The sequence below is a fragment of the Anopheles arabiensis genome, chromosome 2 (assembly GCF_016920715.1).
Source record: "Anopheles arabiensis isolate DONGOLA chromosome 2, AaraD3, whole genome shotgun sequence".
In the NCBI taxonomy this organism is placed as follows: Eukaryota; Metazoa; Arthropoda; class Insecta; order Diptera; family Culicidae; genus Anopheles; species Anopheles arabiensis.
The window spans coordinates 69,139,743-69,162,109 of record NC_053517.1 but is presented as its reverse complement, the minus strand read 5'-3'; the positions used below and the strand labels follow the sequence as shown (position 1 = coordinate 69,162,109).

The following is a 22,367-nucleotide window of genomic DNA, read 5'->3' as shown; positions in this document are numbered from 1 at the left end:
CCTTTGGCGTAGCAGAGCGATATTGCCGGAAAGGTGCTGTTCCAGCGAAGGTAAGTCGTGTCCGGATTAACACTAATTGTTTCATCGTACGTATCGATTGTAAACAGCAGAATAAAGACCATCGATGCGAATGATCCGCATAGTACTAGGACCCAAAAATTCTGTAAGAAACAAAAAAAGAAACAACACTTAAACGCATGTTAGTAGTTCGTTTGCGTTAGCTTTTCCACAATCCTTTTACCTTGCATAGCTGTTGCAGCGTGTTCCAAGGTACTTCATACCGTTGATAGTGCTATTGTCAGCCGCTTTACGCAAACGATGTTTGATTAGCAGTTTATTTTTTAGCGTTCCTTCAATGGTGTGCATTTTTACTGTTGGAATAGGGCTCCTCTGATTTACTTGTCTTAGTTTACTTGAATTATGTGCCCATCTCGCCGCAGTTTGTTCAGTTTGCGCAACAGCCTGAATGTTTTTCAAATACTTGGTCATAATGGAACGATAATGATCTTCTAGTATATAATTTTTTCTATTTAAAATCTGTAAAACGTCCCAAATACTTAAAATAAAGCGCATGGGATCCTGTTGTACAGATTCTGAACAGCCGATTATATGGAACCCAGTTTTAGGCGGCAGGTCACTTTTAGAGAAATAAGTTGACTGATTTTCTTGAATATGCATGATTTTAATTTATAGCTACCGGTACATAATTCGTAATGAACTTTTCTTGTTACGCTCGCCCTTTTAAAAGCTAATTCGTATAATTTGCTAATCATTTGACCGGTCGTCCTTATGTTACGTGTAACATGCAAGCATGCAGCATTTTGAGGTCTTCCCTGGGTCAGCGAATATCCTTTATTTCATTTACACTACACGACTTGAACTTCTTGTCTGCTATGTGAATCAATTTGTTACACAATAGTAACAAAATGCCTTTCTGATTGAGGTGTACTTAATTTTTTTCTCACGTCCTTCATGAGCCATATAAATCAAGATTAATAATAGATTTTAGAACACCACTGAGCAATGCAACTTACTTTATTATCGTTAAAATAAGGGCAAATTTTCCTTTGGTTCTTCGAGAACAAAAACTATTCCATCCAAATTTAACACAAATAAATCATAAAAACCTTTAATTAAAATAGCAATTCTACAAATAAAGCAATGAGAGCATTGTATTGTCATTAGAGGGCATCCATAAACCACGTAACAACATGCCTCCTAGTTTAGTAGTAAATGAGTGCTTTAAAACGAAATTCTATTTGATCGGGATTTTATTTTCTTCTCTAATGATGTTTGTTTCTTTTTTTATTTCAGATCCTAACTTAATGTCTATTTCACAGTTCAATTTTGCTTGATTTTTTAAATTACTGGAAGATTCCTACTGTAGGATATGTTAGTACATTAGTATACATAGTTACTGTTTTTAGTCCATGTTTTCCTATATTGTATTCAAGTTGTAAGCATTATAAGTTTATTTCGGCTTGGTTAAGGTCGCTTTAAGGCGTTCTTACAGTAACATTTACTCACTTATCCACCAACAAGGGATCTACAAAGTCGGGTATTTTCGATTTTGGGGAAAAAAGCCATGGATATTTATACTCGGTAAAAACGGTATTTTCACGCATATCAAAATGCGTTTTTTCAGTGCTAGGTTTAATATAGGTACGGACATTGAAAAAAATAGAATATCGCTCTCCTTATTTACCAGTAATATATATTTACTGATTTTGGCCTTGTTAAACAACAACATTTTCATTAATTATCTCTATTATAAAATTCTAGTAAAGGCTGATCAGCGTTACTTTCCAGCGGTAGCTTGGATGTTTTTTGTTTACTTTACATCCATACAATGACAACCACATCGACTGTAGAAAACGCAACGCCGACTTAGTTTTTAGTGTTTTGAAAGGTATGGAGAAGAATGATACAAATAACAGTCAGAATTGAATACAGTGAACCCTCTCTTATTTGAGAGGCGATGGGACTGTCGAATAAGAGGGGTTTTCAAATTACAGAAATGGAAAGTGAATGAAAAGTTCATCCAAACAAGAAAGAGACAGAACATTTAGTATGCAGCCTTAACTGTTGCTATAGGAAACTGCGAACAGGATTGCCAATTTGAGCATACATCATTCAATAACCATGGCAACACCATACACAAATAAGAGGGACACAGATTTCAGAGGTTTTCCAAATTAGAGGAACAAAAATGTACTGGAAATCAAGGGACTGTGCAAAATGTTCAAATAAGAGAGGTTTATCAAATTGGAGAGGTGTCAAATAAGAGAGGGTTCACTGTAATTGAACTTTTTTTCCGTGGTCTTTTTCTATGCATGGGCCTAATTTTTGGTTTAAGCAAAGCTAAAGAATGTCTTCTACTACATGTAAGTAAAATGTTCCAATCAGTGGTCCAAAGAACTGGATCCGGATGTATGAAAACGTTGCGAAAACATTTATACGAAAAAGTAACTGAAACAAATAACCTTCTTTTAGGAGTAACAGGACATGCCGGTCTATACAGGCTTTCGATACTTAGTACCACTTAGCCGGATAGTTAATTCTTGATTAGGGCGACGGTCCATGGGACGGGCATGTTATTAAAATGTCCGAGTTGACGATAGTACCGCGGGACCCCTCGATGCAACAAGAGATAAAAATAGGAAAATTGGAATGGGTGGTTCGATTAGTGAATCAGATTCAGGTACTATTCAGGTCCCGAAATATATAAGGAAGCAGTATCTGGGCTAGGAATCAGGATCTGTTTCATGACAGACATGGAATCTCAATCATTTCAAGGATCAGTAGAGGGTTCTGTTCCAGTACCGAAATGTATATGTTGCAAGATCTGCATGGAGTCAGGATCAGTTCCAGGACCGTTATGGGTTCAGTGTAGGTTCTGGTGTGGGTTTGGGATCAATTCCAAGGCCGGTACGGTTTTTGGAGCTGTTATACCGATATATATACAATTTAAGTACCGGTAGGGTAAAAATATCAATGTAAGGGTACAAATGTAACAATGTTTAAAGTGTCAGGAAGGTAAATTTATGAATATTTTAACAGAAAGCAATGGGAATATGTTTTATCTTCGCAATTACAAGCATTTTAACCATCAAACACAACAAATTTACGAAAAATGTATATTTTTGTGACTGCTTCGTTGTACCTATAATGGTGGTATGGTTCCTATAGTCGTAGTATTGTGTTACTATCGTGTTGGTTAACAAAGATACCTAAAAACTGTGTATAATACACACGGAACTTAGTTTGAAGCTGTTTTCAAATGAATAGTAAGAATCACATCCATAATATTGTTTTCTTACATAATTTGGTCGTAAAAATGTATTAAGTGTGATTAGTGATTGAAATATTAATTAAAAAACTTTATAACTGTAGTCTTTAAAAACCAGTAAGAGTAAGCTTGATTCGAAGTCGGTTATTCACTTAGTTGAATATACGAATTTTTGACTTTTTTGGTAAATTACTTACAGGAAACTCATTTCCGTTGCTTATTTTAGTGTAAACAATACGAAATGTTAACAATATCGCGGAAAAAATCTAAAATGTTCGGTTTTTACTAATTTTATAATTATGACCACTATAGCAACATGGCTGTTTTTTTTGTACCTATAATGGCACTATGGTAAAAAAAAACAAATAAAAATGCGAAAATATGGTCAAATGGCAATAAATATTAGTAAATCAATAACATTTCACGAAAGTTGTGTTAAAAAAACAATAATTGCGTTGTTATGTGGTCATTTAAAACGTTAGCAAAAATATGAGTTTTGAAATCCTAAGGATTTTGGAAGAATGTTGACACATTTCACAAAATATGTTGTGTTTCTATCACTGCAATGGAATGTCCCAATTTAACTTATATAGCCTTTTTTAAAAGAACAGAGAACATTAAACAATGAAATAAATAAGTTAATTGTTCTTAATAATCTTATTATCACATTTTAAAGCCATACTACCACTATTGTTACTACACCACTATAGGTACGTTTACCCTATAGGGTCAAGATATTTTTCAGATCCGGCATGGAAATGGGATCAACTTCCCGAACGGAATGGATCAGGATCAGTAAAAAGGATCAGTAAGGGGTTAGGATCAGTTCCACGATCAGGTTCATGACTAATTATAATACCTATACGGGAATGGAATCAGTTCCAGCACCAGAATAAGTTCTATAAAATTTCAGGATTACATGGGTTCGGGATTAATGCATCACTTGGAATTAAAAACCACATCGAATTTGCGTTGTATTTTAAGAAATCCGTTGCCTGCAGGTTATTATATACCCCAGAAATTATCGTGCATAAACCTGTAACCGGGCCAAATTAACTAGTCCTATAACAAATTTTACAACAAGGTTCTCATTTTCAATCTCTCACTATAGAGCGTTACTTTTTCACTCTATAGTGAGACGATGTTGGTTAGTGAGTTGATGTTAGGTGCAGATAGCTTGGATGATTTTTATACCGTATTGGTTTTCTTGCACACTTTGCACCAACATACCGATTCATCGATGTAGGCGTTGGACGAAAAACGACAAGCCATAAACAAACATACGTATATGAAGTTGTGTAAGGCCGCAAATACACGACGCGAAAAAGGCGTTTGTCGAATTGTCGAAGGGAATGTCCCAGAATCCTTGGTTATTGTAGGACGTGGACGTGAACCACTTTGCTCACCGACAAATCAGGATCAGTACACCGTCGAAGACACCAAATAGAATTGGCTGCAGCAAGCTGCCGAGAACCTCAAAGCGCTACGATTTATTAATCAGTACCTGTGCGAAAAGACGCCGCGGAAGGCGCTGACGATGTTTCCGAGTAAACCGCATTTAGCCAACTTTGAGCAGATACAGCCAGACCTGCTACAATGCGCCTTATCCGTTGCCGAAATATTTCCCCTGGTGGACGCGGAGCACTCTTATGCTATCGATGTGCTGGACAACATATTAGTATACGTGAACCGTTTGAACAGCGAATAATAAATTACGATGTAATTACCGCAGCAGTGGATAGTTACGGTTTAACAGAACATTCCAGCCGAGAGAAGACACATGGACAGAATTTTTTCTTTGATGGACCTGGTAGCACCGGGAAGCCGTTTCGGTTCGAAACTATTATTGCGTACACGGGATGCCAATCATAAATTGAAATCGCAGTGCCTCCAAATGGAATTGCTGCTCTGCTACCGAGGGACGTACGCTTCACTCTACATTCAAGCTATCGCTATACATGGACGCTAACAGTTCCTGTAACATCCATGTATAGTCAGCACAGGCTGAATCGATGCAAAAGGCATCACTGATCTTATGGAACGAGACATCAATGAGCAGCGGCTATGCTCTAGAACAGGGGTCTCCAAACTAATAATAGGCTCTCGAGGGCCGCATGCGGCCCGTGGGCCGTAGTTTGGAGACCCCTGCTCTAGAATCTCGCGCCCTCGATCACGCCCTGCAGGACGTTATGGGAATTCGCCGGACGTTCGTTGATAAGGTGGTGCTGGTATGTGGCGTCTTTCGACAGATACTGCCAATCGTTTCGCTTGGTACCAACGTTCAGGTCTTGCAGCAGTGCATCCGGCGGAGCATGCTGGGGGGCAAATTTAGGGCATTGTGTTTGCGGGAAAACATGCGTCTGCCGACAGCCCAGACTGTTCAAGATGCTGAAGAGCGGAAAGAGTTCGTAGAATACGACATTCCCGGGATTCGATAAGGCGTATGCCAAGATACCACGGGACTTGATGTTACCTGGAACATATGATCCGAAAGATCAAATTTATCGCAAACAGTGTGTAGTTTGTTAACAAAAAAAATATTCCAACCGGTACACCATTCACAATTCAATTTGTAGTACATTAAATAAAGAAAATTATCGAATCCTATACACTGCAATGTTTGTTAGAAATAATATTAGCACACAAAAAATTCTTTTACAAAGGATTCAAAAACAAAATGATTATTTGAAGTGCAATTCTTATATCGTTGATAAGACGTATATGTCCCAATAAACGTTGCGTAGCCCTGTAACCGGGCCATTTTAACTAGTATTATTCAAAATATTAAAACAGCAAACAATATAAATGTATTAGAACATACATGAGTATTCTGAAACGGATCAAATGTGGCCGTGAGATTCTTCTGTGTGGCCCGTGAAGGAAAATTAAACCTTTATAATAATGAAGTTAAAATTACAAAACTTGTATAAAAAAGAAATCTAAAATAGGAACATGCAAACAATGAAATTCTTTGATTGAATCTGCGTTTATATTTCCAATAGGTGCTTCCAATAGGAAGTTTTGGAGTATTTATTCTGTGAAGATGAGTGTTAACAAGTATGGATGCACGACATCTTCAATAGAAAAGTAAAGGAGTTAGATCACAGTCGTTAAATATAAAATATTATTTTATTTATTTATTTATTTATTTATTTATTTATTTATTTATTTACATAACTGCTGTCTGAGTTGAATTCTTAACAACATACCTATTAACTAAACTTATTAAATATTTGCTCGGAGGATGGATCGGAAGGATGGTAAGGAGAGGTGATGGTCAAACAGGTGTGCGCAGGAATTAAACAATCTCACAGCACGTAATAAAGGGTCAATTAAACCAACTGAAGTGCGTCGATTTGGAACAAATAAAGGAGCACGAGGGCGTAAGGAACGAATTGGAACATAGATTTATTTATTTATTAGATATTAAGGTAAAAAGTATTATTTATTTGACTTAACGGCGTATATGTACATAGACAAGTTTGTTTTACAAAAACATTCGAACAAATATCTAATCTAAACGATTCAAAATTTCATTCAAAAGAAAATATCCAATATTTACAGGCCAATACCCAAAAACTAAATAGCGGGTAAGAAGATATTTATACCCCTAAACACTACCTGCAACGCGTGCTTAATAGATAGGTACACTTTCAAAAGCTGTAGTCAGTTAGTTAAGTTAATATTCAGAAAAACCACAAATTTAAGAGATTTTTGGTCACATTACATTCCTGCAAACTTAATTAATTACTTATTGGTTAATGTATGCTGCTGCTGACCTATAGAGACTACACTACAATGCCTACACTTATTTAAAGCAACGCAACCGAATAATCAGTTCTTGCTTCAGGAAGACTTGATTATGACTTGATATTGAGGAAGAGGGATAATTGTGAATTGAGGATTATTGAATATAAATTTGATGGCATTCATAACCGATTTTTATTGGGTACTGTCTAATTAGGTTTTAGGGTAATGTCTAATTAGATTTTCCATTCGAAAAAGTCGTGTATGATATCCAGTAAAATAGATATAGTAAAGGGTAATACTAAAAGTAAGATAAAAATGCCAAAAAAAAAATACAGAAAAGTTAAATCGAACCATTTAAGAAAGCCGTATTTCATCCTCTTTCGCTCATAATGAAGCTATTTGTTTTCCTTTTATTTACTTTCTCATATTTCATAATTATTTGCCGCATCAATCTGTTTGTTGTTTTAAAAAACAAAGCCGCTACCCTATCAAACCCTTGGCAGGGCCTATCCAAGTCACACAATGAGCAACCTACAACAAAATCTGGCATAAATATGCGCATCACAAAACTATCAAACATATGTCCAGCTGAGCTGGTGGATTACTGACTCGAAAATAGTACCATTTATCTATGCCAATAGATGGATAAAAAATAATTATAAATAAACACCGTTTTCAATCCAAACTAACACCACCTACTCGTAGAGCGGCGTTAGGCATTCCCCTCGTGCGGGAAGACAATTATCCTTTTTTTCTTCCCTCGCAAATTATACTATTCCCCCTTGGCAAAGCCTAAGCAAGAGCCTTTTTTATGCACACATACAAGCTACGGTATGTTACGGTCGGGAGGATAATGCCACCCCGTTCCGTTTAACCATATGCATTAGAATTGGTTGCGCTAATAGAATTTAACGCATCTACCACACTTTTATTGCAGTTCGTTCAATTGCTGTGGGTACTTCTGCTTAATCAAATCATTAGAAACTGATTATAAAAGAACAGAAAGGTTATCTGGATTGGGTTGGACGTATTTAAAGTATAGTATTTTATTTTATTTATTTAAAATTTATTAGAAATTTCCTCATAATAGCTGCATTCCGCTCTATTGTGATTGTTTGCAATTGCAATCACTAATCAATTTATTTGATTAGTTCTGTGTGCATTAATTCAGATGGTGGTGGAATGTTTCGCGGTACAAAACCATACCAAAATGCCGATATACTCGATAACACCTAGCATTTGTTACTCTATCTTTCCGTGCTGCTACAACCATACGACCGTTGGACCGCGTTCCGGAAGCGAGCAAGCATGCCCGATTTCCGCACAACTCCTACTGATAACCCACGGCAACGGCGCATTGTTTACCGTTCCACAACACGGGAAGCCGTTTTTTCTCTAGACAAAAATCAATTTCTCTACACCCAACGCATAACACAACAGTGTGTCCTTTCGTTATGGTGTCCGCCTGCCTCAGTGTGTATCGGACGCACCTTTCGAAGACGGGACGTTTGTGCAAGTGTCGTTGCAGTTACGATTTGTTTTAATTTAATACACTTTTTTTAGTTCCCAAACGTTTAATTGTGTTTTGTACTGATCGTTCACGCCCTGCACAGGTCAGGCTTCAAGCTGCTCCGTGATAAGGGTAAGTTGTATAATTGGTTTTACTTTACTGTGCCATTTTCATTGTTCGCTTTTTGCAAATATCAAATGGACATCGGGGTGTCCATTTCGATCGAAAAGCTATTTGAACCACTTTCAACATTACCGCTGCCATCATCAGCCTGCTGAGCGTATCGATTCCATTACAACCAGATCGACGGCACCTAACGTAATGATGGTAATTTTCCGCCAAATAATATTCCACCAACGTTGACCCAGACCCCACCGGGGAATCTGTCTCATTCCCGCTACCTTTTCCAATGTGTGTGTGTGTTCTGCCCAGTGTACCAATTGTTTCGTATTTAACAATCCTAAGCATATAAACACACCGAGACAGCCCCTTCAGTGCTGCTACTTCAAACAATTACTACGATCGAAGGGTGTCGAAGGGGCGGAACGACAAATCCGGTAGTGATAAATTGCTCCCTAGACAGATTGTGAAATCCCATTTTGGCAGGTTGAGGTCCCGTTGAGTACGTCTGTGTGTACGTGTGTGTATGTCTGTGAGTTTGTCTGCACATGTGTCCCTTAAAAGAGCGTTTGCAAGAGTGTCGGATGTGTATCTGTCCTGCATCCTAGACGCACCAGCTGCAAAGCCAAGGCTTCTAGGCGTCGTGGTATCTGTAAACGTGAGTCAAACAAACCTGCAGGAAAGTCTTTGGAACTAATACTTGCTGCTTCAGCGAAAAGTTTTCAGTTTGAAATGGTTGAATTTTGCGTGACATTTTGCAACCACCCAAACACCTATAACCTGGACAGCGGCGGCTTTAACGGTACACGGACTAAGCGGTCGCGAGGGGTCCCGTAGGTGTGAGCGCTCCAGCAATTGTAAGAGCACCATATATTTTATTGATTCAGGGGCTCCGTTCTGGATCCGCTACTGAGCCTATAATATTGTTCCTTCTTGCTAAATGAAAATGTCCTTCGAGCTTAATGAAACTTGCATTTTTTTATAGTTTTTCACAATTGGGCATTGATATTATTTATTATACCTCTGAATCTATCTTATGTCTGCCTCATTTAAACAAAAATAATCCTTCAGTTTAAAATTTAAATTTAATAAGCGTTTAAAAAGTTACAGGATATTTTGGTAAGCATTTTATTTTTAATTTTATTATTTAAAAAGAAATTGAGTTAATTTTTTACATATTTTTTTATTATAATAAGTAAAATTAAAATTATATTATTATTATTGTTATTAATGTTAATAATGTTATTAAAACTAAATTTTAATTTTAACTTTTAAAGACATTCAAGTGCGTGATCAATATAAATTAAAAATATTTTTACTTTCTTCAATTTTTAAATTTAAACCGATAAACAACAAACATATACATTCATTCAAAAATAAATTTAATATTTAACAGTTTATTGTTTGTGTAATATTATTAGATTTATTATTACTAAATTTATATAATATAAATTATTTATATAATATAGTAAGAGCAACATGGAGACTTATTCCACAGACATATTGGCTCCTACATATCCGGACAGCTTCAATTCAAGCCTGTATAAGTCCTGCATGATCACGATAGGTCACATGAACGCAAAGAATTTTTTGTTAGAATTTAAATAATATAATAGTATCGAAAAATTCAGAAAAATATCAAAATTTTTGATGAGGATTGAAAAAGATTGAAAACTAAATAAATAAAAATGAATATTACTGACAATGTTTTAAATACCATGGTTAAATAACATAAATTTAGAATCTTATGAATAATTTGCTTGGCCTCAACAACCAACTATATGAAAAAATAAGTAAAATTTCAAATTAAATCGTTGAAGATTAAAATACAGGAAATGTACAGCTTGCTACATACAACCACACTCCAAACATTCATCCAAACCCGTCATTTTCTTTGAATGCATTTGTGTATGTGCCTTTTATTCCACATCCTCCCGTCCTCCATAAACAGGTTGCCGTTACAACCCCGGAACAGGAAAATAAAACATACGCACCCCCCCCCCCCCCTATCTCCCTAAACTGCGCTATGGGGTAATTGAAACACGTGTTGATTTCGGGATTAACTTGGGAACTTGGCTAGCGCATCCTTCCTTATCCCTATCTAACTGACATTCCCCTCGGGAGCAATGGGAACGCAAGAGGGTGGAATTGGGATCGCTCACAGGAGGGTAGGGGTTTTGAATCGCAAATTCTAATTCACGAAAACGAAATCTACCACGACGACGGTTCTCGCGCGGGCATGAATGCTAACGCCCATAATTACAATGTAATTGGTCGATCGTTTGGTGTTTGGAAGTTTAGGCGAAGACACCTGCATACCGAGGGGTTGTAGATTGTTTGGTGATGCTATCTCATCCGAACCCCTCAATCTGGTGAAACCGCGAACGACGGGACACCAACGGCACCAACACCCGATCCGTCATGGTCATGGTTGTGCCAATTGTGTTTGGTGTGTAAGTAAATTATGCATCCAGTGCACGCTCCCAACACTCAAAGTGTTGACAACGGCGCGTGTGAAAGTCAAGCCATCAAGCCGTCGCCATAGGTTGCAGTGGCGTTAAATTAGGAGCAGCTGATAAGTGCGTGTGAATTGGTGGCGAAAGTAAGTATGATACAACATTCAATTAGAATTTCACCCAGGTCCCGGCGGTGCGTTCGTGTCTCAGTGGGAAAAAGTAGTTTCACTCTAATCAACACTTCGCAGGACATTCATTGTAAGGCTTCGTTATACGGCATCGTTCGACATCAATCAATGTAGGGAAGGGAATGGATCATGTTTCCATGGAATTTAATCTACAAAATTGTAAGATTCTTTATTCATTTGACAATTGTTAGTGTAAAAGTGAAGCTAGGACATGTTAAAATCTGACCGGGATACCGAATTGACGAACGAAAGCGCGAGAACGTGAGCGGTTTCGGACACTCCTCCAGGCCAGACAGCAAAGGTTTTTTAGGGCTGGATAACTAAGGACATATTAAAATTCCGTAAAAATTTATTTAAGTTATCGAAAGGAAACTGTTTGAATCAAAAGTAGTTGCCAGCAACTACCATAGCCATTTCCCATAGCCTTGTTTGCCCTTGTAGGTACCAGCACGACCTTCGAATGGACCACCCAGCCGGTATAAGCTATAAATATGTACCAAAACTATCATTGAGGGCTTTACAATACTTGCCAGTTGTTTTATATGGAGTTTGACACTTGGCGGCTAAAGTCTTATCTAGTCTTAGCCTTACAAAACCACACGCAAAACTAACCTCAGTATTTCAGCCTAGATTATTTCAGCCTGAAAAATAAGTACACAAACGCTGTATCGCCGCTCATGATGCTCATGAGGGATTGATTTTTTTGCTGATGGATAAACATTGTGCCATGAATCGTTAACAATTGCGTGGGTTGATTTTTTAAGGTTAATAAAAGTACTTTAACTCAATTCAAACAATTTTTACATTCATCTTTTTTATACACAATTGCTGAATTCGAAAATGGCGGACTGTAACTATCAAAATCCATAATTCGTAACTATGACTTTCTACCTAGCCAAGTTAGGAGAAAATGTGTATCTTTGTTTGATTAATGATTTAACATATAACATCCACCAACATATAAACCATTAAATTAAAACCATAAACAGGACACTCTATTTCCTTATCAATTGCTACAACAGAATAAAAATAAGTGGTTCGATTTCATTTACTTTTCATCATTCAGCATTTCTTGTATTTACGAAGTTAATATATACGCTAATATAATCTATACCACGTCGATAGGAATAATTTATTTTGTTATTTATAACGATAAATAATCAACTCAAAATTATGCTTCTAGCTCACAACTATGCAACTGCAATACATTCAAACCAAAAGCTTAAGTAAAGAGTCTCCAAACTTTTTTGTTCGAGCGGAGTATTGCTCCACAAATAACGTTGTTAAGGATAAATTTGACGTAATCTTTAATTAATGTAAGCGTTTAAATCTCGTGTTCTTAACATGCTGAGTGTATCTATCAAACATATACAGCTTTCCATTATTGGAGAATGTTTTTTTTTTCTTTATAAAGTAAACGATATTTTAATGAAAATTGTCATTTTATTGACATTTCGTTTGATTCTTTATAAAACGAAACGATTTTCGCGTTCTTAAGTAAATAGTAATGAAATGAACCATATTATAATAGTTTGCGTGTGTAACTGTGCTATAATGTTAATGAAAGATATTCTTCCTTATGTTTGGAAACATTTTATTGCAGCATTGAACTCTATCGGACACAAAATGAATGGCACACATTCGCCGGACATGATCAGTCGGTTCCGCGACCTGAAGCTACTCGAGTCAGGCGAAGGACCCCGGCCGGAACCAGCACAGCATGGGGAACCGACGCACCATCGGCATCAGCGATCGTTCACCTCCCAGTCAGCGGCCACCAAGTCCCAGTTCATTCCGGCCATTTGTAACTTTCAAACGGCGCGGAAAATGGCACAGGAAAACCTCGAGCACCAGCCGCTGCCAGATGCAGTGATCGATATTGCATTTCGGAAAGCGCAGGCCGCCGGATTCCCCAATCCCGGCATGGAGCTAAGCGTTGGACCGTACGCAACCGGTAGGTAAATGGGAAGGGTAGCCCAGTCACCACAGCCGCCACAATCGATGGACTGCTTGCTGTTATGCGTTTCTGTGCTCTTTCCACAGGCGTTGGTTGTAAGAACTACAAGGCAGGACCTACCAAGTGCACCAAGTACCGTGTCTATCGGCCAAAAACGTGCGGCGTCATACCGAAGGTGCCGAGTGCGCTGGACACACCCGAGCGGCCGGAAAGTATGCGCGTAAAGAAGAAGGTCGGTGCAATGGATTTGGCCATCGGTTGGGAGTTTCGCACCAAGCACGAACCACGCTCACAAACCTACATGGACGGCTCGAAACCCTCGGTGGCGCCTCCGATATTCGAAGTGGTAGAGCCGGCCAAGGACCTAAATCTGCCCGCGGGTAAGTCGCCCTGTCTCGTGGGACCTGTCAAATAAACATCGCACCACAAATCATTGCCAATTCGATTGTTTCTTTGTTTGCCCCTTTACCCTTTACGTATCTAATCCACCTGCACTGTGTACCCTTACGCTTACAGTGGTACACGCTGGAGGCGTCTTTTCCAACACCCTCGGGGAGGAGGACTTTTTCGACCGTGATGTTATTCGACAGCACAAGCGCCTGGTACGCCCGACCAGCAATCGGTGCAAGTGTGGCAACAGTTCTGCCCGCTCGTCCAAATCGCCAAACGCTGCTGCCCGGCAGCAGCAGCAGCGAAAGAATGGCAGTGGAAGACAGGATCGCCAACAGGATCTGCAACAGCAGCATCAGCAGAAACATCACGAAGAACCGACCACGATGGAAATCAACAATAACAACCTGCCTGCAGTGCGTGGATCGGCTCGATCGCACGGCTCTTCACAGGGAAAGGAAATTGCCGAACTCCAACGTCACGGTGGCAGCGCAAATTCGATGGAGCGCAAACTGCACGAGGCAGCGGCCAAGCACGCGGAGCGGATCGAACGCTTCTGTCACAAGTTCGCGCCCGAGGAGTTTCCGTATAATTTCCACCAGGAGTACCGGTGTGCGTTTAAGGCCGGCATACCGCAGAGCAATGTGTCGGGCACGCTGAGTAGCTTCGATACCGGACCGAACGGAACACAGCGCAAACCGGCCAACTACAAGAAGCTGCTGCACATTCCCAAACCGCGCGAGCCGTACACGAAGAAGAACTACGTTATCGATACGCTAGCGCCACCGTTTGCCTTCTGGAAGAAGGGCTCCGGCTATCCGGACTATTGGCGACTGATCAGTGTCTATCAGCAGGCGTACAATAAGCCGATCGAGAAGAGAAAGTACCCGCTGCTCAAAACCGTGTACCAGTAGTGGTGGACAGGACAGGGACGAGAAACTCCATAAAGTCAGCTCAATTATTCATAACCTTATCATATAACATACATACACACACTCATACGTACACCTTTAGGTCCCTTAGGTCAATTTTGATTTGTCGATTTTCACCAATAGCAGATTGTGTCAAGCCCTGTACTTTATAGTCTGATGCGGAATGGATAATAAAACGGAACATTTCGAAGAGTCTCCAGGGAGAGATGAACTCATGCCAGTTTGGTGCGAGAAGTGTTTTGCTGTAGCTGCACGCCATCGGTGGTTTTGTCCGCATAATATGGCACCCACAAACGACTGCATGAATGTTATTTATTATTTAAAATTAAATAATCATAAATTAAGACAACATCGTCGTCGTCCTGATCGATATTATTGGTTTCAAAAGTGTAATCTTACGAGAGGGATGGAATTGCAGGGAGATGGTAGTATCAGTGTTCTTCCTTGCCCGCCTTCCATCCCAAAAGAGCCCTGAAAATGTCAACAACAGCAACATTTCTTTCCCAACTGCCAAACACTACGCTGCACCTTTACATTTGTTTTATACAGATCGACAAGCTATTTATTGCAACTTAGCACCAAATCAACAAAAGCAAAATCAAGCATCCAGCACATGATTAAGATAGGAGATGTAACAGATGGCCAGCTTGAGTATCTCTATTTTGGACAGCTTCTTGTCCGGCGGCAGCGTCGGAAGCAATTTTCTCAGCTCGGAAAATGCCACATTGAACGCCTCGACGCGGATCCGTTCGCGTGTCGCGTGCGCCGTGCGGTACTTGAGAGTGGCCCGCCGCCGTCTTCGCCGTTCCTCGCGCGTTAGGTTCGAAAATTCGGTGGTCTGAATCGAGGATGGATCCTGTTGCTGCTTGCGCTGTCGTACTGGGCCGGCACTGCCGTAGACTGGCGGTTGGCCGGCGGGAAGATGATCGTGGCTCGGTGTGCACAATTGGGCGCTCTTTGTTCGTGGTTTACGCACGCCTACGGCACACGACGAGAGTTCCATCGGGTCCTTCATCTGGTACACCATCTGCAAGGAGAAAAAGTAAATAGTACCCGTGCCAATGTTAGAAAGGGAGTCATTTATTGCGTTTTTTGGTAAGAAATTTAGAAAAAAAACATGTTCAACAAAGTGGTAACCATTATTTCGGTATCAGAATTACAGTAGATGCTAAATTATGTCTTTGTTATATCTTTCATCTTTTAATGTTATTCGATTTTCTGATGTCTTTTGAGCTATTTTTTGCATAATCTTTTAAGGGAACAAAAAATAGTATGTTGGAATGTATGGAAATTTTATTACTCATTTTTGTAGCATTAAGATCTACAGCAACTAGTACGACGTAACAACATGCCCGTCATGGGTTCAAGGCCCAAATAGACCATGCCCCCATACGTAGGACTGACTATCCTGCTATGGTAACAATAAGTCACTGAAAGCCAAGCTCACTTCACTAGTGGGTACAGGCAGGCCTCGACCGACAGCGGTTGTTGTGCCAAAGAAGAAGAAAAAGAAGAAGATTTACAGCTCCAGCAAATCAATAAAGTATGATAAAAAATAGAAAAGTTATACTTTTGTTTTTCTTTTGTCTCTTGACTTGGACTCAATCAATCGATCGTTTCTTAGGTTGTATTTTAGCTAAATCTTTTAGCATGTTACTAAGTTTATTAATTTTTATTTTTTCAATTAACTCTGACATACGGATATATATTTTTAGCTGTTATTGTCGAAAGTATTTACTCTAGTTACAGGATAGTTGCGAAACAGACAAAAAGGCTGGATAGACTCGTTTGCTATTGGGATGTTAAAAGGACCAATATGACCACGGCTACGCGATAGCATAGTAAAATTCCATAGTAAAATGCCAAGTTACATCAAAACAAATCAATCAAACAAATAGGTTATTCACGTTTGTTAACTTTTGTATGTATGTATTTTCTACTGCTATTTACGATTTTCTGTGTTACTGTTTCATATGTCATATGTTTCATAGTCATATTAAACAAAAAATGATTTATTGTTTTACTGCATTGTTTATTGCAACCCCATGAAGTACATGTCTGGGTAAACAGATTAATGTAAGAAAAGGGAAGAAATTTATATTGTTTTATTAGGCATAATATAATATTCTATTAGGTATAATTGAATTGGATTATTTTGGCTTGGCTTTCAGTTGACGGTTCATTGGGGGCTTGAACCCATGACGAGTATGTTGTTGAATCATACGAGTTGACGACTGTACCACCAGACCGCCAAAGAAGTGAGACTAGAGTTTAGAAACTAGATAAATCTAAATGCTTATCAGAAATGGGATTGTAGCCCAATTAAACACATAACTGATATTAACTGTTATTACTTTCGAAGAGTTACGATCACTGTGATCATACATCTATGTTAAAACCACATGATTCCTAGTGCAACCTTCGCATGCTGTTTAAACATTTGCTAACTTCATACACGCAACTAACAAGTAAATGCCTTTATCGGGGGGACAATCCGGAAGATAAACGATTCACGCCAGGTTCTACAGGAATCGGTACTTTTAGTTGACTTCAGACATGACTTTAGACCAGTTAATTGAGAAAAAAAACAGCTAATTATTAGAAAGTTTCAAACAAAAGTTTAAATATCTGTTGGACGATCCTGTGGTCCATTCAATAACATGTCCGTCATGAATTCAAGCCTAGAATGGACCGCATCCCCCCCCCCCAGCAAGGATTGACTAACCGGCTGCGTGATAATGAATTAAGTCTCGAAAGCCTGTATAGGTCGCCACGCCCAAATAAGACGTTAATTCAAATAGAAGAAGATCTTAAAGCTACAATACTTTGTATGCTTTTATGATAAGCAGTAAGGTGCTAAGCTAAGGGATTAAGCCTGTGATGAGCATTGGAGAGAGATTTATCTGTCACCATCTAAAACTTGTCAAATTGATCAAATGATAACTGTCATATGTCGACATCTAAATCGTCGTATCTCGCGTCCTTCGTCGCATCGACTCCGACTTTTCGGACCCAACGTGCCTGAAGGCTCTGAGTTGCAGTCTAGTCAGACCAGTACCAGAGTTCGGGAGCATTGTTTGCTCCCCATGCTCTCCCACCTGCATCCTCAGATTCGAACGGGAGTAAAAAGCGTTTAAACAAGAATTTCTGGTCCTGGTCATGAACTCCCTCCGTATTCTGTCCACCTCCCGAATTCTTGGACTTGAGTCACTCGAACTACGGCGTACTAATGCCCAATCCTCATTTATCGCTTCCATCTTATTCCACGAAGCCGATGTCCCTATACTCCTTTCCTCTATCGTCTTTTATGTCCATCCCCGTCTATTCATCACATTTATTCGGTCATGGTATTTATTTGGCGTCATTTCCATCTAGACTGCGGCCGACGCTAGTTTCAGCTAGTGATCTCCGTCTACACCTTCCTTAGGTTCCTTTCAGCATTTCCTTTTCTCTTCTCTATATTTCTATCTATGCTCCACTATGTAACCACTAGTGCTATCGGAACAATTATTCATAAAACTATGTGTACTAAAATATAACCTTTCTACATTAAAATGAAGATATTTAGTCAACGTTGAGTTGAATAATTATTGAAATAACACATTCAATAACTAATTTCCATCATTATCCATATTCAGTCCATGTTTAGTAACATTTCAGGAAAGTCCATTATTCACACTTTGTTGTCATCATAGCTTATTACTTTTCAATGCTTACAGCCGTTAAATTGCAGTCCCTTTTATCTTCACTATTCACAGTGTTTCAACCGTTTTAATGTGCTGACTGTTGATCAAATGAACACATTGCACTTAATCACAACACTTATTAGTAGCACAGGCCCTTCAACCTTTTGAAGTGAAAGTTCTTTTTATCACACAACTGCACTGTCGTTTCTAGCTAAACTCTTGTTTCTTGCATCCACGTCGACCGAATTCTAAAGTAGTACTGAATGAGATTACCAAACACGGTGCCACTATCATCCCTTTCACAGTTTTCGGTGTAAAGGATTCGTCAGCCATCTTGGAAGTATAGCATCCTCGTGGTTGTGATTGGTTCCACCAATCGTGTAGTCACGCCCACCGTTGAAATCAAAGCAGCATTCGCTTGTTTCAGCAGTGTTTTGTTGTTGTTGTTGCGTGCAGCTGAGCCACTCGTTATGCAGATCGCAGGTGCAAACCATACAAACTGCTATATTTTAATGATGAGCAGACAATACACCCGATTTTAAGGGATATGCTCTTTAAGATAACAAATATTTATTCGCGAAGGGTAACTTCAAATGGAGTTTTACGCGTTAAAAAGAAAGGAATGAGCTAAAGATTTATTTTGTTGAAAAACAGCACCAATGGTGATGCGTGTGTCATATTTATCATAATATTATTTCCGTAGCATGCAAAAATAACAATTTACTTTATGTTTATTTATCAACTAATTCCGGAAGAATGAATAGTATACCAAAGAAACGCTGCAACGCTTCAGATTAGCGTGTATGTCCTACATATGTTCGAAATCAAGCCATGGGAAACAATGATCAATAATGATTGTTTCATTCAATTTTTACATTTCATTAAAACAATATAAAAGATGGCTTGTGATATAAGCTTGCTCAGGATGTATATTTTTAAGACTAATTTTCGCTAATACGCTAAATCGTCGTCTTGTTCGTTTTTTAAATGAGTTGATTTGGACCTACTTTGGCTACTCATGGTTACTTTTTGAGAGTTAAATCGTGCTTTGAAAAGAATTTATGTTGTGACTATTTATTTTAAAATATTTTACTGCTGCATTCTATTTTACATAGTGTCACAATAAGGCCCCATCATCTTGGGCGCCATCTTTCCGCGCGTATACTTATCAATAAGAGAGCTGTGAGAAACTAAACGCAACTTAAAACTCATTTTCTTACACATCTTTTGCATATTCTAGTTCTAGTTCTAGTTCCATTGTATCGCAAATAACTTTAAAATAGTCAACACAATATACTCACCGTTTCAACCTTATCAAAGTCATCGAGGGCCGTATTATAGACTCCCAAGGGCCACATGCTGCCCGCGGACCGTAGTTTGAAAACCCGTTTTATCAACATCATTTTAACATGTATTTTATCAACATTTTTATAGTTAAAGCAGTGATTGCAGACTAAAACTATTTTTAAGTATATAATATATGTTTAAAAAAACGGATGATAAAGTTTTGAAAATAATTATTAATTAAAACTGAATAAATAATATAAGAAGAAATAATATAATATAAAAATGCTAAACATGTTTGAACATGGGTCACATCATTCTCGTTAATACAAAGAGCAGCGTTTTCATGAATATCAGAACCTTTACCTATTCTATTTTCATTTCATTCCTTTTGTCTAGTTCATGTATTTATTATTTTTTTCTAAAAATTTCCTTCACAGCAGGTTTTTTTCGATTCCATTGAGATAAGCACCTGCTGTTTCAGCAATTGTCGGAATAAAGAAACGATAACCAAAAGCAGGAATCTTTAAACTACGACCTGCAGGCCGCATACGGCACTCGAAAGCCTATAATGCAGTCCGTTATGACTTTATCAATGTTTTATTAATGAATTAAAATTAAAATTTTATTTTTTTCTGGACACGACCTATCCGTCCATGTCAGCCTATACAGGTATTTGGGATTTATTCATAAATATCACGCAACCAGGTATTCAGTCCTTGCTAATGCTCAAGCATAATGATCATCAATGGAATATCTATTTTGAATATTGTTTTGTTTTCTTATTATGGAACATAAACTTCGACCGTTTCAAATGAAAAAAAAATAATAATTCTGAAAAATTCAACCGACGCTTTTGTCTTTTGTTTTAAGAAGATATAATATTTAAAGTTGGATTCTCTCTAATACAGGTTCCACAGGAGGAAATGGAACACGTTTGCGTAAAAACGTGCAAATATGAGATTCCAATCCACTTTTTTGAAAGAAGGTTTTTATTTTCCTTAAGAACAAAAGAACAATTTGGTAGTTAACGCTTTTTTCCTAATATAGATTTTTCCATTTTTTTTTATTAATCAAAAGCAGAACAAATTAACAGCTGCAACCAATCTAACATATTAAATGACATCTTCATTGATTTGTAATTTCAGCTTCCGGAGGAATTTTAGAAAATTTTATACATTTATTTTCCTTTATCTTTAAGTCGGATCTGCTATGACTTGTTTCAATTTAAAAAAAGGCAAAGTAAATATTGAACAATATTGAATAACGGTTGGTAAAACTTAGACACTCTGAGATAAAAGTCTTAAACCCTGAACCGACCAAATATAAAATAAAAAAGTTCATTTTAATCTTATTGAAGTTTTTCAATTAAAAAATTATTCAAAGTTAAGGATGATTTTTTAAATGAAATATTTAATCGTTCTTTCATTAATAAAGCGTTAATCTTTCAAGCAAGAGTTTCTACTACAGATCGTTTTTATCTTTTGTGCATATATTTATACTGTACACCTTCTAATATCATTTACATCAAACCTGCACTGTACAGTTTCAGAAATAGTGTTTATAAAAATAGCAGCGTTTTATAAAAACTGCTTCGATTTTCACATTGAGTTATTACTCCGCAGTTACGGCATTCGCACTTGCGTATTCGTCTAGGCAGCGGTTTTCGGTGCCTTGCGCGAAAAGTCCCACGCGCGATACAGTTGCAGTACTTGCGTACCGGCGACGAACACGTTCACCGAGAAGAGGCCCCAATTTTTGGGAATGATCACCAGCGAGTAGCGCGACCAAATTATTCCGGTTGCCGCCAGTGAAGCGGACTGCGAAACTGACAGCTGGTCCGCAGGACGTCGAAGGTCACTCAATCCGGCTACGACCAAGCCCTGCAAAGAAAGTAGAGGAAATAGTAATAAATGGGCTAACACAGCACAATTGCTACAAGCTTCGAGCTCTGCCATTTCGCATACGAACCCATTTAAAGACGGGCGCCCAGAAGAAAACTGTTTTCGGTCCTGTAAATAAACGAACGGAACCGCACGGAGTGCATCAATTAGCAGTGTGCCAAAAATCAACACAAATCGCACGAGTGTTACATAAACTTGCGTATTGCGTTGGATAAACAAATCTTACCAGCAGCGTGGTTCCACAGGGGCCGCAACGCGTTGGGGACAAACTTATCGGCCACATTGATGACACCGTGGTAAAGCTTCGACATGGTAAAGGGATTGGATTCGAGGTAGAATAGGGACACTGGCACCGCTCGCACTGAACTGCTGGGAAAAGGAAATAAAAATAAATTATCAGCTCCCAAAACATTCCGTACATCAAAACAACAAACACCATGCCATGGGTTTATAATGCCTGTTGAATGCTGCAAGTAAGATTGATTACACTCTTCCGTGACGTCGATTGGAGATTCGATGTGTGTTCTTTGAAATAAAATTAAGGATTACCGTAATTTGTTTTTTTTTTAAATCACATAATATACTAATAAACGTGAACTATTAAATTTGAAGCAGGGAGTAGCACTTATATATATTATACATATATTTAGTAGTTCAATTCAAAAATACCTATCGTCAAATTTATGCTGATTGCAGTGGTCGACAACCAGCAAAAAAAGATAAGTTTGACAAAGATGGTCACATTATTTTCGTAATTTTGAACTTATTTATTTGAATAGTTAGCATAAATTATAGCAAATAACGAAAACATAAAATCGCTTGACACAAAAAATAAATAAAATAAATTATACAGTGTTTCAATCCAACCACAAACATTTTCGCACAAATGTTTTCTTTACAC

General features: G+C 38.2%; 3 protein-coding genes across 5 annotated transcripts; 1 reads left to right on the top strand and 2 right to left on the bottom strand.

The window, feature by feature from the left end:
• The first annotated feature begins 8,479 nt into the window (after positions 1-8,479).
• LOC120897518 lies at positions 8,480-14,809 on the top strand. The gene is made up of 4 exons (XM_040302472.1): positions 8,480-8,681; positions 12,917-13,267; positions 13,357-13,650; positions 13,787-14,809. Exons 2-4 carry the CDS (start codon positions 12,940-12,942, stop codon positions 14,572-14,574), a joined length of 1,410 nt encoding a protein of 469 aa, XP_040158406.1. The 5' UTR covers positions 8,480-8,681; positions 12,917-12,939; the 3' UTR covers positions 14,575-14,809.
• Positions 14,810-15,127: 318 nt separating this feature from the next.
• LOC120896860 (helix-loop-helix protein 1) lies at positions 15,128-18,551 on the bottom strand. 3 transcript variants are annotated; one of them, XM_040301352.1, is made up of 2 exons: positions 18,296-18,551; positions 15,128-15,619 (listed from the first exon to the last, which is right to left on the bottom strand). In XM_040301352.1, the coding sequence occupies exon 2, from the start codon at positions 15,617-15,619 to the stop codon at positions 15,191-15,193; it is 429 nt and encodes a 142-aa protein (XP_040157286.1). In that variant the 5' UTR covers positions 18,296-18,551; the 3' UTR covers positions 15,128-15,190. The 3 variants fall into 3 exon arrangements, with proteins under 3 accessions (XP_040157286.1, XP_040157285.1, XP_040157287.1); XM_040301351.1 differs by having other exon boundaries at positions 18,310-18,551; XM_040301353.1 differs by lacking the exon at positions 18,296-18,551 and adding an exon at positions 18,133-18,246.
• A 2,469-nt stretch (positions 18,552-21,020) lies between these two features.
• LOC120896861 (mitochondrial pyruvate carrier 2-like) lies at positions 21,021-21,875 on the bottom strand. The gene is made up of 3 exons (XM_040301354.1): positions 21,693-21,875; positions 21,534-21,574; positions 21,021-21,445 (listed from the first exon to the last, which is right to left on the bottom strand). The coding sequence occupies exons 1-3, from the start codon at positions 21,775-21,777 to the stop codon at positions 21,215-21,217; spliced, it is 357 nt and encodes a 118-aa protein (XP_040157288.1). The 5' UTR covers positions 21,778-21,875; the 3' UTR covers positions 21,021-21,214.
• Between the last annotated feature and the right edge of the window lie 492 nt (positions 21,876-22,367).

Excerpts from the sequence above, each read along its gene's own strand:
- LOC120896861 (XM_040301354.1), bottom strand. The coding sequence starts at position 21,777 with ATGTCGAAGCTTTACCACGGTGTCATCAATGTGGCCGATAAGTTTGTC. Across the intron at positions 21,575-21,692 it reads CCTGTGGAACCACGCTGCTG|GACCGAAAACAGTTTTCTTC; the intron begins GTAAGATTTGTT and ends GTTTATTTACAG. Across the intron at positions 21,446-21,533 it reads GGGCGCCCGTCTTTAAATGG|GGCTTGGTCGTAGCCGGATT; the intron begins GTTCGTATGCGA and ends CTTTCTTTGCAG.
- LOC120896860 (XM_040301352.1), bottom strand. The coding sequence starts at position 15,619 with ATGGTGTACCAGATGAAGGACCCGATGGAACTCTCGTCGTGTGCCGTA.
- LOC120897518 (XM_040302472.1), top strand. The coding sequence starts at position 12,940 with ATGAATGGCACACATTCGCCGGACATGATCAGTCGGTTCCGCGACCTG. Across the intron at positions 13,268-13,356 it reads CGTTGGACCGTACGCAACCG|GCGTTGGTTGTAAGAACTAC; the intron begins GTAGGTAAATGG and ends CTCTTTCCACAG. Across the intron at positions 13,651-13,786 it reads GGACCTAAATCTGCCCGCGG|TGGTACACGCTGGAGGCGTC; the intron begins GTAAGTCGCCCT and ends TTACGCTTACAG.